General features: G+C 41.8%; 1 protein-coding gene across 2 annotated transcripts in view; it reads right to left on the bottom strand.

The window, feature by feature from the left end:
• pappaa (pregnancy-associated plasma protein A, pappalysin 1a) overlaps positions 1-14,191 on the bottom strand; it is an 88,463-nt gene that overhangs the window by 28,809 nt on the left and 45,463 nt on the right. For both annotated transcript variants that reach the window (XM_020081832.2, XM_069513212.1), the window contains exons 11-14: positions 7,145-7,255; positions 6,182-6,317; positions 5,826-6,039; positions 2,504-2,678 (exon numbers count right to left, since the gene is read on the bottom strand). In XM_020081832.2, coding sequence (XP_019937391.1) covers positions 2,504-2,678; positions 5,826-6,039; positions 6,182-6,317; positions 7,145-7,255 — 636 coding nt within the window. The remainder of the gene's footprint in view (positions 1-2,503; positions 2,679-5,825; positions 6,040-6,181; positions 6,318-7,144; positions 7,256-14,191) is intronic.

Raw genomic sequence — 14,191 nt, forward strand, 5'->3', positions numbered from 1 at the left:
TCCTCGATGACTTTACGCGGCCGATTTTAAACTCGGGGAGCAGATTTTGGCATCTCGGTTTCCGTTGCTTCATCCGAATGAATATGTAGTGTGAGGTTTGAATGATGTAGTCCATCATTTTGATCAGCGCACAAAGGAACCTATCATAGCATCTGCAAACAACTTATCGTTTCCAAAAACGTGGGGTAAATTACACGAAGAAAGTCGCTGTGCGAAATGCTGCAATCTAGTGCGTTTGCAAAATTAAAGCCACATGGGCAATTTAGAAGAGCAAAGGTCATGGAACACAAAATAAGACATCAAAAAATATTTGATATGTCGCCATCCTATAAAGAAAATGACACAATTATGTAATTGCATTTTACAGCATATACTGATGTTTATAAAATTGTGGGAAGCATCAGTCATTTGAATTAACTGCAAAATGCAAATTTGATATCAATCCAGCAAAACTGACCTGATATCTCCAAGTGAATTGAATGGATGCAAAAACTATATTCATGAATAACGGGTCCTCTAAGTACCTTTGAACTGCCAGTCATCATTTGTGGCGAACCCTCAAACCTTGTGGCAAAACCCTTTTTTTGGCACAGCCAGACTTTTTCTTTCCCGTCCCCCTTTCAACCCACTTTCTCCGTATTTTCCCGCCTCTCCCTCTCTGAAAAGCATAATTTATCACTAAATGAGCTGACATTGATGAATAGCCACCTAGTGCACTGTCAGTCAAAATCTAATGCAATTAGAAGTCTGGGCAGACTCAGCGGAGAACTATTCTGATAGAGTTTGTAGAATGTACGCTTTTGTTTTCATGATTCTGCTTTTGAAAGAAACTTGTGACTAAATACTGTTTGTACATCAACAACCTTTTTTTTCTATGACTAAGACAAGATGGCGGACATCATTGGACACTAATTGACACAGAAGATGAGACTAAAATATAGTTTTAACATAAAAACATTGCAAAAATCTGTTTTTATTCTCATTGACAAAATTGGGGGTACACAATATTTACCCAAAAGGGATGGTTGTGTTTTCCATCCTGTCCATATGTCTGTTGTTTTAGTTGGTTTGCTTATGAGAAAGTTTACGAAAAAACACGGATTACCACGTGACTTGGTGGAAAGATGCGATATGAGTCAAGAAAGAGCCCATTTAATTTTAGAGGGGATCCGGACCATCAGCAGCAAGATCAATTGCTTTTTTAAAACCTTCTTCAATGTTGGGATGGACCCGTGTATTTTGGACTTCATCAAGCAATGAAGCCGTTGAACATCATTGAAGCAATAAAATGTACTCTTTAAAAACCATGGAGATACACTGATCTGCCACAACATTAAAACCAGTAAAAGATTTTGATGATGTGGCTGATCAGTGTGCAGCACGTTTTTTCCACACTGAGACGCACATAAAAAACTAAATTCACATTTTTCTTTGAACTTCCCATCTCTCTGTGGAAGCATTAATAGATTGTCTTGCAGACTACTTTACAGAGCCACAGAGAAGGATAAAGTGTTTATGTGGCCTTTACAGCAGCTTGGCCCCAATCCAAAAGGTTTACGATATGGTGTCATCTACCCCGTTTGTTTGTTTACTTGTGTCGTGCATTCGGCCATTTGTGTACCGCATCTATGTCCTGTTTACGCATGGGGATGGTCTACACTTTAATGTATGTGCGTGTGTTGGTATTTATATGGAAGCAGTAAATGTGCGCTGCTGTGCTGAGAGTGGTAGCAAAACTCTGCCCTTTAACAGGGACTTCAATGTGTGCAGACTGAGCAGGGATGGAGCGAGGGAGGGAGGGAGGGAGGAAGCGAGCTCAGGAGGGAGGGAGGGAGTGGACACCATGCAATGATGTCATCGTCCCAGCGGAGTAGCGATACAAAGTGACTGTTTGAGGTGATGGTGCAGCATGCTCAGCAAGAGACTAAACACTATGTCTGTGCTTGTTCTGAGGATGTGTGGCTTGTGCGTGCTTGTTTGTGTGAGTGTGAGTGTGCTTGTTTGTGTGTGTGTGTGTGTGTGTGTGTGTGTGTGTGTGTGTGTGTGTGTGTGTGTGTGTGTGTGTGTGTGTGTGTGTGTGCGTGCGTGCCTGTGTGTGTGTGTGTGAAGAGAAGGAGGAGGAGAAGGAGGAGGAGGAGGAGGAGGAGGCTGGGGCATCTCCACTCCTCAGTGCAGCACGTATCTACCTGGATGTCCATGATGTCATCCTCCCAGAAGGCTCGCCTTGCCGAGCCTGGCTTTTGCAGGTGGCAAAATAAAGCGCAGCAATAGGGAGGAGAGCAGAGAGAGCACCTCTCTTGTGGCCACTTGTGTACTCGAGTTCGCATCACTGCGTGTTCATGTGTGCGTTCACAGATTCATGTTTGCACGCATCTTTCCCAAATGCTGCGGCGATGCTTTTGCACTTTGCATCTGTACATTTATGCATCCATGTGCCCCCTTTAAGCTCTGAGCGCTTTAACTGCCCGTGTACATTTAAACATGTGTGTAGCAGCGCGCCTACCTGGCTCTTGATGATGTCATCGTCCTGGTGGATTTGCAGGACATATCCAGAGTTGCAGAATATGGTGCAGCGGTCCCCGTTGTAGAAGTGGCGACCAGTGCTACTGCACTTGAGCTCTGCATTGCGGATTAAAGGTTCCTGGCAGTCAATGGCTTCGCAGGAATAATGTACACAACTATGAGGGAGTGTGTGTGTGGGGGGGAGTAAAAGAAAGTGAGAGATGGAGAGAGAGAAAGAGAGAGAAATAAAGTCAAAAAACACATTCAAAGTTACAACCAACAAAAATTCGGTGTGTGAGTGAAATAACACTGCAGACACTCGTACACGGTCACACGCCTGCTCACTAAGTCAGCAACATCCATCCATCAATGACTGTTTAACATATCAAATCAATAAACCACATGGAGAAAAGATCACCATGTTTGCTGTGCGCATGACAGGAGGGACGACTGCGTGCATGACAGAGTGGGGCTCGTGTATTAAGAGTGACAGGATATAATATGTGCAGGCTACAGTGGCAGCACTTGGCCACAGCCTCGTGTTGGTAGCCTGATAGAGAAGGCATTTAATGCTCCTGGAATGTTTGGATGCCCAAGGCACCTTTTTTACAACAGTCCACATTCTACAGTATAGGGTTACCTTAGGAAGAAAGAGGGAGAGAGAGAGGGAAAGAAGGTGAGAGAGAGGATGTAAGGAAATACAGGTCTGGAGAAACATTGTTAAACTCACTGCTGCACAAATGGAATCTCTATTTTGCTCCCTCTGTTCAGCTGATTTCCTGATTCTGTTCAGACTTTTCCTTAAACTTTAACTGTAGTATATTATCCCTCATGTCCGACTTCACTGGTGTTTGAAGACACTGAAGCAAAGCATTAATGAGCTCTCAAACATAATCCAAACAGTCATCTTGACAGGATGCTGAGCCGAGCAGGTGAAGACTGTTCAGGCACGTGAGGAGCCGTGCTGTATATGTAGGGTTTTTGAGGACAGACCAGGGAAGCCTGTGGACACTTTGGCTTGGAACTAAATCTCTGTGTGGTTTTCTGCTAGTCACTTTGGAATTTCTGACATAAATTACAATTAACCACTTGGAAAACTTTCCTCCTCCGCTGCACATGAGAACTACTGTATACAGCACAATAAAACAGTATGTGAAGAACAGAATAGCAGAGGGAGAGCAGAGCAGGAAAAATTTGTGTAAATATCCTGTGCATGGTAAAGAAAACAAACTGTGACAATTCCTGATGTGGAAAGAATATAAAGTTTGAGTTTTAAGGGAGGAAAAAATTTGTGAAAAAGACAAAAGGGAAAACATATATATGCATGTGCTTGCAGACGAGTAACATAAGACTGAGTCATGTTAATAGCTCCTGTTGTTAACAACTTAGGGAAAAGGGGATGTGGTGTTTTGTGGCAGCACAAGTATTACGGGAAATGTGCCGCTCAGCCCAGGAGAAAGAGAGAGGGAACGCGGGAGCAGGAGGCACAGAAAGGGGAGACGTTAGAAGGAAGAGATGGCAAAGAGTGCAAGGGAAAGGGAGATGATGTGAAAGTAAAGGATGGGACGACAGCGCGGATGACGGATATGATTAAGGGGGAAGAGGAGGAGGAGTTGAGATGGGATGGAGTGGGAATACAGGAAGCGAAGACGGAGTGGGGTGGGGGGAAAAAATGGAGAGAGGAGATAAGAAAATTTGGAAAGTATAGAAGAAGTCAGAATGCAGATGATGAATTGGAGTTGATCAAAGAAAAAGAATATGAGATCTATGACAGGGAGAGCCAGGATTCTGTCCAGATGTAAAGGCAGTCCGGTGAATAACAACCGATCATACTACCATATTATAATAGTCGGCCTGTAGCGTGTCTGAGTCAAGACCGTCTGGAGATAAATGGACATGTCTCCTTGACTTTCCATCACATAAACATGATCGTATTCAAGAGCCTCTGGATATTAGATAAAGTGGAAAGAAAAGAAAGTGGAGAAAGTGAGAACTCAGAGAGAGAAAGCAACTAGTCTGTGTTTCTGTGTGTGCGTGTGTGTGAGCTGTACCAAAGCAATTTCCTGGCTTATGCAGATACACAATAGTTTTAATCTATTTAGGTGCTCTTGGATGTCTCATTGGCACACAACAAAAGCCACAAACAGCTCTATCTCCACACACAGACCCCCAGACCATGCACTCTTTGTGTATTGTGCTGTTTATTAGTGCATTTCTTGTTGAAAGGGCTGAGGGAGCGTCGTCAGTATGAACCGTCTCATGCATGACAGTGGTGTGGAAATTGATAAATTGTGACTCCTTCTGCATGCATGTGTGTGTGTGTGTGGTCTCGTTATGTTTGTGAGGACGGACTTGATGGTTTGTAGTTAAAATTAACGGCACAGGAGACTCCAAATAGTCAGTTAACAGCTAAATAGGTGTTGATTGTTTTGGTGGCATTGCCAACAGCTCTTACAGATGTCATCAAAAATTAAAAGACTTACTTACAGCGGGGGTCAATTTGATCGTCTTTTATTTTCTGGCTCGGATGCTGCAGCATTTTATTCATCACACAAGAAATGTTCAAATATAAAATACTGCTACACACTGAGCATCACCTTCAATTCCTGATCGACAGTTTATTTATTTAACTTTCTGCTTAAAGCTCCAAACATCACAGCCGACAACCTCAGCATAGTTTTGAACGATACAGAAACTATTACAGGAGAAACATGTGTATTTTGGCAGGACTTTTCAAAGGGATATTTTTAAGCACTCGTGTGCACTTCAGCCAATACAAAGGAAGGTAAACAAGATTAGTGCTGGAGGCAGCGAGGCTGCACTAATGTTGCAAATTCGCAGACTTCAGCAGGCGGTCCAAACTGATTGTAAATTTAAAGTGATATTATGACCGTTACCTGAAAGTGTTACTGTTACAGTTCAGCTGTAATTTTGGGCAGAGATCTGACATTACACAGATTGTTGGCAACATTACTGAACGCAAGACTCTCAAAAATGCAGAGAGACACACAGCTCCGAGAATGTTTCGTCTCTGGTTTCAGCTTCAACGGTATCCTTTGAATAAACAGGTGAACAACTCTTTGTCCTGTAGCAGGTCTTCACGTGACATGACTCAATTACTGTAGGTCAGTTTTACAGTTTCAGCATCACCACAGATCAAGCAAACAGCCCATTCCAAAAAGTTTAGTACAGGAGTTGCATTAGTTTGTTTTAATCGGTATTAGTGAAAGACTTCATCTGTGTATGCATATCTGTGTGTTTGAGAGCCTCATTTAAGCCTCATGCACACCAGTGTTCAATTTCCGTACTCTCCCCTCTCTCACCTCTGTCCTGTGGGGTTGTAGATCTCATTGCTCTGGCAACCACTTATCGTGATGGGGTCAAAGGACTGGAAGGAGCGCAGACCTACACCTGAGATGGCAACGAGGTGAGAAGCGAACATGACCAGGATCGCCTTGGTGTGGTAGAAGGCCACTGACAGGTCATGGTTCACAGGGATCACCAGAGGGTTGGTGCGGCAGCTGAGGCGCCACTCCCCTGTGGGATAGGTGTTGGTAAAAAAACAAAATTCACAGAAGGCAAACACAAACACTTAAGGGGGGGGTCTCATTCTGCATCAGACTACTGAATGAGGTGGGTCAAGGCTCAACCCAATCTGAAGCTATAAAACAGTTCTCACCCAGACTGTGGATGCCTTCCTTGGTGTCCACGAGCTGAACTGTGATGTTACATTGAGTCTGGTCAAGGTAGCTAGTCCCATCAGCAGCCAGGTGAATAATCACTGCTGCTGCCACCATAGGATGAGAAAAGTGTGCCTGAGTGAAGAAAAAGTGTAAAGTTAAGCATAAAACTTTAGTACTTGACATCTTTCCTTAGTGCTGCCTGCAGACAGTCATATTTTTATTTGAATCCTATCAAGATCTGGATGTTTTGTCTACTTCCTGTCGCAATTTGAATGATATTTATTTTATCTAATTATATTCTAAATGTAATTATGTATGTCTGAAAATAAAAAGTGATGACACAGAAGAATGTCATTGTGTATAACTGAAATATTGTTCCTGACTCGGAAGGATTCCTCTTTTTATACTGGCATACCCTTTAAATTATTGTCATTGGGCCGTCCTTTTAACAACTAAGACTTTACAGGGAAATCAGGCATCGGATAGAATGAATCATTGAGACCATAAAATCAGAGGATCATTAATCATGAGGACCTCTTTACAAAGCCATAAAACTCCACATTAATATGGATTTTTCTTTTTTTGCAACAGGTACAGTAAAATAAAAACAATGACAGAAGGTCAGGGGTTAGGGTTAGCTGTAGAAACAGTGGCATATGCCATAGCTAGGAAACCTTCACAAGAGCAGAACTAATATGTCTAAAACCTTCAGGACCTGGTCTGTAAGATCTAATACATATTACTTAGCTCTCTTACGTTTCATGAATATGACGACATAGTAGTTTGACTATAACAGCTATAATGGCAAACTCTAACCCTATAACCTTAACCTGCCCCTTATATATACCCCAAACCCTAACCCACCAGGTCAATAAATGCATTAAAATACCAAAGCACTGCAACTCCTTCTCTTTTGATACTGCCTGAGCCGTATTTAATGGATATGCAGTAGGTCTTACTTTGAGCCAATAGCTGGGATATCCCCAGGCGGAGTCATGGGCATCACGACAGGGGAACCACGCATACTGGGAAATGCCATCAGACAGATCAAACACCTTGGACTGACACGTCTAAGGAAACAGAAAAGGAAAGGTTATTTTTGTTTGTATGTATTAGCATCTAGAGAGCAGCATTTTTTCTTTGCACGCTTGCATTATATAGCATGTGTAAAGATGTAGAGACAAATGTAAGAAACGAATAGGGAACACTCTCGCAACTAAATTACATCTTTGGTTTTCTAAACTTGTGGCACACAGTGGGATCCACTGAGTCTGACTTCTGTACCCAGTTTTATGAAATATATAGAAATAGATGGATTATCTTAATAATGATGTGATGTTGCAAAAGTACCTTTTGTTCCATCTAATTATGCAAGCTTACAGGTGATTACACACGGAGACGCTCTGTTCCTATCATCTGCTCCAGTTGACAAATATGATCTCTGAGGAGCTTCCACCTTTCACAACTCATCACAATCCGACTCAGAGTGAGAGAGAGGAACACAGTCGTAAGTTCAGAAGACAACACGCTCAAATTCTGGTAAAGTGAGCGTCAGCTGAGCAGCTAAGTGGTGTGTATCTTACATACATCTATAAAACAGCTTCAAATTGGTTACAGTTGAGACAATTCTGTGACCCCTCTTTTTTCCACTGCTGACAGCTGTGTATCAGCTGTTTGGTGTGACATGTGCGGCTGACGTGTGGCTGACGTGTGTTCTGTGCAGCGCTGTTTGTTTGTGTCTAATCAACAAACCCAGGGGCGTGTCATGCGTGTCACACGCCGCATGATACTGCTCCTCTACTGAATCTTCCTCACACTGACCTCTGCTTTGATGGACGAACCAGGTGCTGGAGTTTTAAAACCCTCAGAGAGTTTTCATGATTCTTCGTTGTGCCTAAATTGTCACACAGCTGCACAGCTGTACCGTTTCCTTAATTTTCTGCAGATTACTTTGCTGACTCAGCATCCCAGCCTTACTCACCTGTTGAATGCTTGCAACTAACAGGCAAAGTAAATTATGTATTAACCTTAACACAAACTGCTGCTGTTGTTGCAGAGTACACAGACCCAGAGAAGCACATGCGAATAATCTAAATGTCCAATCATTCTGTACCTTCGAACGAAGCGACTTTATATTTCTAAGGAGAAATAATGTAATACCCAGGATGTAATGAGGAAAAGAACAATGTGACATTTAATCTGAGAAAATATTTATTAATACTACCTAGATATACTGTAATTAGTCCATTGATAAGACGATAGATTACAGTATGTTAACCACTGATAAATCGAACTGAACCGTTAATAGGGAAGGTAGAACTTTTCTTATAGTAAAAAAAATGAGTTTTTGCTCATCCCCATTTATTTTTGCTGACTGCTGTGCTATAGCTAAGCTAAAGAATGATGACAGGCAGCCGAAAGTCTCACCTTACCACTCCGTCACCCTATCAGAAGCAGTGATAATGGCAGTGCTTTTAAGAGTAAAAGTAATACAACTCAATATAAAACTATAATATACAATCATCATTAATCCTACAATGATAGAGCCCCTCATTATTCTGGGGCTCAGCCAAAAAGAGCTGAGTCCCAAACTCCACTGCCAGAATTCTAAGAGATAAGACGATATCATGTTACAACACTACTTGATAGCTTCTGTACCTGTAAGAGCAAAAATAATAACATGGTTATTATTATCATTATACAGGTGCTTAAAGGACTCCCTCCAGGATTTATATCTCACACATTATCTCCTCATTAACTTTGCTGGGATGATATTCTGCATTTGGACAGAAAAAGAAAAGTAATGGGTGGTGAAAGGTTACTGAGCTATAGATAAACACAGACAAAGGGGAGAGAGGGCAGATGCCCAAGGACGGTGAGTTTCGCCCGTTGCCCTGAGCCGGTGAAATGAGACACCGGTAACATGAGAATTTTGCTGGGGAGGCTGCTGTAAGGTTCCTGCCACCGTGGAAATCACCCAGACCTGCTATCTGTCCATATATCTGTTCCCTGGATCTGTTGACGTGACCTTTTCTGCTGAGAGCTGAAGTGGCACAAACGTGAAAATGCAGGTGAGAAACACCTGAGGTCAGTTGCCATGAGACTTTGGCCCTGGTTGAGTAGACGTACTTTCTCACTCACATTCCGCATATACAGCAACATATTAATTAACAAATACAGCAACAAATTTAGATTTCAGTTCATTTTCATTTCACTCAAGCAAGCGTATAATGCTTCCCAGGCCATCGCTGTCTTTGGTCCAGACAAAGAATCAAAACGCCCATGCCGTTCTGTGTGACTCTTCCCAACTGGATGACTTAATTAACCAATATGCTTTGAGGCGACTGTGGGTCTGCTAATGACTCTGAGTCGAAAGGAGCTGTTTCCATTGCTAACCCTTCTCTGGCGTGGCAGGTGACAAAACCATTTCCATGTGCAAACTGATGACTTATTCATGTAAACACAGGTGGCACCACAGCTACACCTCCTTCCACACCCCTCCTCCTCTCACCCTTTCCTCCCCCCCATCTCCTGGTGTGTTTTTCTAACAACCTACCGTTTGAGACAGACAAACACTGCTTGGCATGCCAAAACCCTTGGCCTCGAGCAAACACCCCCCACAAAGCATCACACCAGTAGGAGGTAATTCACAAGTCTCCCCGTGGCTCATAGATTTCCTCCAACCTCCACACAATGCAATGGAAAGAGTCAAATGTCTCTATGTTAGCTGTTTAACTGTATTTTATTATTATTTTATTTTGTCCATTTATCCATCCGTGCATATTTTCAGAAAATGCTACGAATAAGAAATAAAAATGGTGAACAGCAAGACGAGGGAATTCTTTGCATAGACCAACGTGGAACTGTTACCGACAGTGGGTGTTTACAACTTTTTCACCACTAGTATTCAAGTCAGCAGGAAGCGGATGTGTGTGACTGCGTCATCGTTTCCAAATGTCAAAATGTTTGCCCATCCATGCTACAATGCAGCTCAGATTTTGCTAATTCAAACGAGGCCTGCAGCATTTACACACCGTGGACGACAGGCGTTAACGTAGCAATGGTGACGCGTTTGAAAATTGTGTGGCTGTGGTAATGGAGAAAACAAATGCAGAGGAGGAGGAGGCGAAACGTGAACAGGCTCTGGGAGATAGTTCTGGATTCAAACCCACGACCGTCTTTTTGTGATTCGATGGTTGTACCAACTGCATCATGACGTAAAAATACCATTCAAGCCCTTTCCTCTTTTTTTCCAATACCTTTTTCCCCTTCTCTCTCACCCCGCCCACTCTCGCTGTTGAGAACTTCTTCATGCATGTAGTTGAAGTCAATTTTCAGCTGTGTTTGGTATTCCCATTACTTTGGCTCCTGTTTGATCAGAAACATCTTAGTTTCCGACATAAATCTAAAGGCTCGGGTCCATGATCTCAAACACTGAACACATTTTTTATTAGAACTTCACATACTTCAGCATCTTAGGCCTAATTCCTGTTATTAACATTTGGGTCATTTGATCACAAGTGAACACCTCTTAGTTCGTCAGTTCACACCTGGAATTAGAATTTATTCACATATGTGTCTCAAGCGACCACATGTGATCAGGTCTCACTGCGCAGTTCTATGTGCAAACAGACAGGCACGTCATTTCTGTTCGCAAAGATCAAATGATGTTGTTTCTAGTCAGTCTGACTGTGACAGGGGGTGTTAATGTGTCAGCCTGCGTGTGTGTGAAAGAGAGAGGGATGGAGAGAGAGCGGATACGGGAGGGGCTGAGCAGATCAATGCGCTTCACTTTTAAGATTGTACTCATTTTAAATAATAAAAGTAACACACATCATTACTGAGGCGGAGGAGATAAATAAATCAATGAAAGAATCAGAAGTGTAAAATGCTTTCAGTTCATTATGAAACAGATCGGAGTATGACAGCTGAGTAGGCGGTCCGCTGGTGTGGCCCTGGACAGGTTTACGTTCACACAGCTGAAAGACTGTGACCACAAAGCGTCCCAGACCACCTCCGAATGTGGTCTGAGTGATCGGATCTCAAATGCATCCACAATGCATCTTGGCTGCTTTCACTCCTGTACTTAGAGCTGTCCGCCCAAGACCGATGTTAATCCCAGATCTGAGCAGGGCCTGAGTTTACTTTCATATTCGTTAGAAAATTCCAATCCAGCTTTCTTCAAGACAGGTCCAGAAGACAATCTGCAGTTCTGTGTGATCAGGCCAATTCATGTTTATTCATGAAACAAACTTTTTAAGGTGAAATATTGAAATAAAGAAGTCACTGCAGATGGTCCATTGTAGAAAATGCTCGAATTTGAGATGTGCTTTTAAATAAATGATAAATTGAACAAGAAAATGCAATTTTTCAAATAATTCCACTCAACCTAACATTACACTAGCAATCTAAAATTAAATTTAGGATTGAATATTGTGGAATTTCAAAACATTAATACACACTTATATGATTTACTCCATGCATCCGTTATCATTATCAGTCCCAGCTGATCAGTGGGTGAGAGGCGAGGTTTTGGAAAGCAGCAGTTGAAACGTATATTATACTGTGTTCTCCTGCGTACTTTGATCAGATGTTATTCAAGGTTATGTGCATTTTCAACAATAAGTCCATAAGGATGTTAAAAGGCATGTGCATTGATTCTTGCACTGAGAACTGGGGAAGAGGAGTCCAGAAATGTCAGTAGTAGCCACTTTATCAGAGGTTCAGTAACAAAACCTGATAATTGTACATAAAAGTGCAAGTTCACAACATGTGGCTTCAATTGGCAAATATGCAAAAGTTGCTTTAACCATTGTAACAACTGTAGCTGCAGCATAAGCATTTTTACAATAACATCTGCACAAACCATCCATGTATAATCACTGCGTTAAATAAGTCTAGCTTAGAGAATGTACCTGTTATTGACAAACACAAAGTCTGCTTCTCTCTGTGACTTTGGCCCTAGATTGCCTCATATTATAATCTATCTCAGAAACAGCAGGATTTTAAAATAAACTTGTATGGCTAATACATCATCTGAATCCAATGAGACAAATCAAAATAAGAAGCAGATGTTGATTTCCTTTATCACTGTCCTACCGCAAGCCCTGATCAATCAGCTGGCCCCTGATTACCTCCACCGAGGAGGATATGTTTTCACCCCTGCATGTCTTTTGGTTTGTTTCTTGGATTTTCAGAAGGATTGTGCAAAAACTACTGAAAGGATTTTTATGAACCTTGGTGGAAGGATGGAACAGGGGCCAAGATGGATGCATGCCGTGGATGTGGACAAAGGGCAGATCCAGGATTTTTTTTTTCACTTTTTCTTGGCATTGCAAGAACGTTTTTTGACATTTTCACCAATTTCCCAGGGAATAATTCATGGTTCTTGATAAAAAAGAAAAAGCACATATTTTAGGAGACTGATATCTATAAGTTTCTTAAATTTGGTGCAGCTTGATTGAATTTGAGGGGACTGTCAGGCCTTGGCATTACATTATACACTCTACTCCATTACAGTATCAGGAATCACCCAAAAACATTTTTTTACTGTATCCTTCTAAGGTGTTCTATGGAGTCTCTCATGTGCACACAAAGATTTACTGCAACATGAAACACAAGACAAAAAAATTGGCATGTTCTTGTAATATAACACCAATGTAATCATGTTTGCAAAGAACCAAAAGAAAGGCCAAGCTCAGGTCACAGACCCAACCTGAAAGAGGGAAAGGTGGAAACTAAATTTCCACTTATTCAGCCTCTGAGTTTGTTTGGATCGTACGGAAAAGGGAAAAACAAACTTTGGTAATGGAGTAAAGCAAACAGCACGTACGCATCTAAACCAAGACCTGGTGTTGTTTGCCTTACTTCAATCTGTTATGCCAATAAAATATACCACCTGCCGGCAGACCTTACAACGGATTGCACGATTACAACTACAATATCACAGCAGGAACTGTTGACAAAAAGAAACAGCCCAAAGAGTTGATCATAAAATCTCTCAGTTGGAAAAGGTAAGGGGAGGATATGGTAGATCTGTTGTTTATGAGGTAAAAGAAAACGGATGATTAAAATTCTTACAAGTAACAAAAGAATCTAATGTTCCTAATGTGTAATACATGTTGTAAAACAGTTGTGTTACTGTTGCGCAAAGAGGCAACTGTGACGCTTAGTTAGTAGAACAACACAACAACAACTTTAGATCTGAGAGACGCTTTTATTTTATTTTCTCTTTTCATTGTATACAACTTGCCCCATTATTCTGATTTATAACAGGGACACTGCAGTGGCTGCTGCAGGTACAAAAGTCAAATGCTGAGATGTCTGTGTTGGAACAAAACAACTTCTCACCTTCCTTGGAAAACAGTCACAGCAACACTGAGGAGATGAGTTCAACATCTTAACTCAAAAACACACACACACACACACACACACACACACACACGGCCCTAATTTGTACCAGCTGGCTAGTCAGACTGGCAGACAACAGCCAACTCCTGGTCTGTAGACTGGTCTGTGTTTGTAAATCATCACTTCAGATAAAAGCCGAGCTCTAAGTGTCTTGAGCCAAGGGGAAAGCAAAGGAGATAAAGGTGAGGAGAATGAGAGTGCAACTGTCAGACTCATTACTGTGAGAATATGTCTGTACTATAAAAGCGTTCATTGACATCATAAAACAAAACATAAACTCCGAAACAGGGGGAAATAGTGAGTGCCTCTGTTAGTAAAGACAGAGTAATGACAATAATAATGGCTCTAATAACATAATGTACCTCAACTACAGCTTTTCCCCTTGTGATGGAGAGCTGGTGCCAGGATGAAGTTAGGTCACCTCTTCAGAGCGATGTGCCTGCACATAACACATAGCCATGTACAAACATGCACAGGCTATAATACAAACATATGCGCATGCTACGCCCACCTTGGCTCGGTTACTGATGTTGAAGTCTCCAGATTTTCAAAATGTCCTATCTTGGATTCAAATCAATAAACCTCACTGACACACA

The sequence above is a fragment of the Paralichthys olivaceus genome, chromosome 18 (assembly GCF_024713975.1).
Source record: "Paralichthys olivaceus isolate ysfri-2021 chromosome 18, ASM2471397v2, whole genome shotgun sequence".
NCBI classification, from domain to species: Eukaryota; Metazoa; Chordata; class Actinopteri; order Pleuronectiformes; family Paralichthyidae; genus Paralichthys; species Paralichthys olivaceus.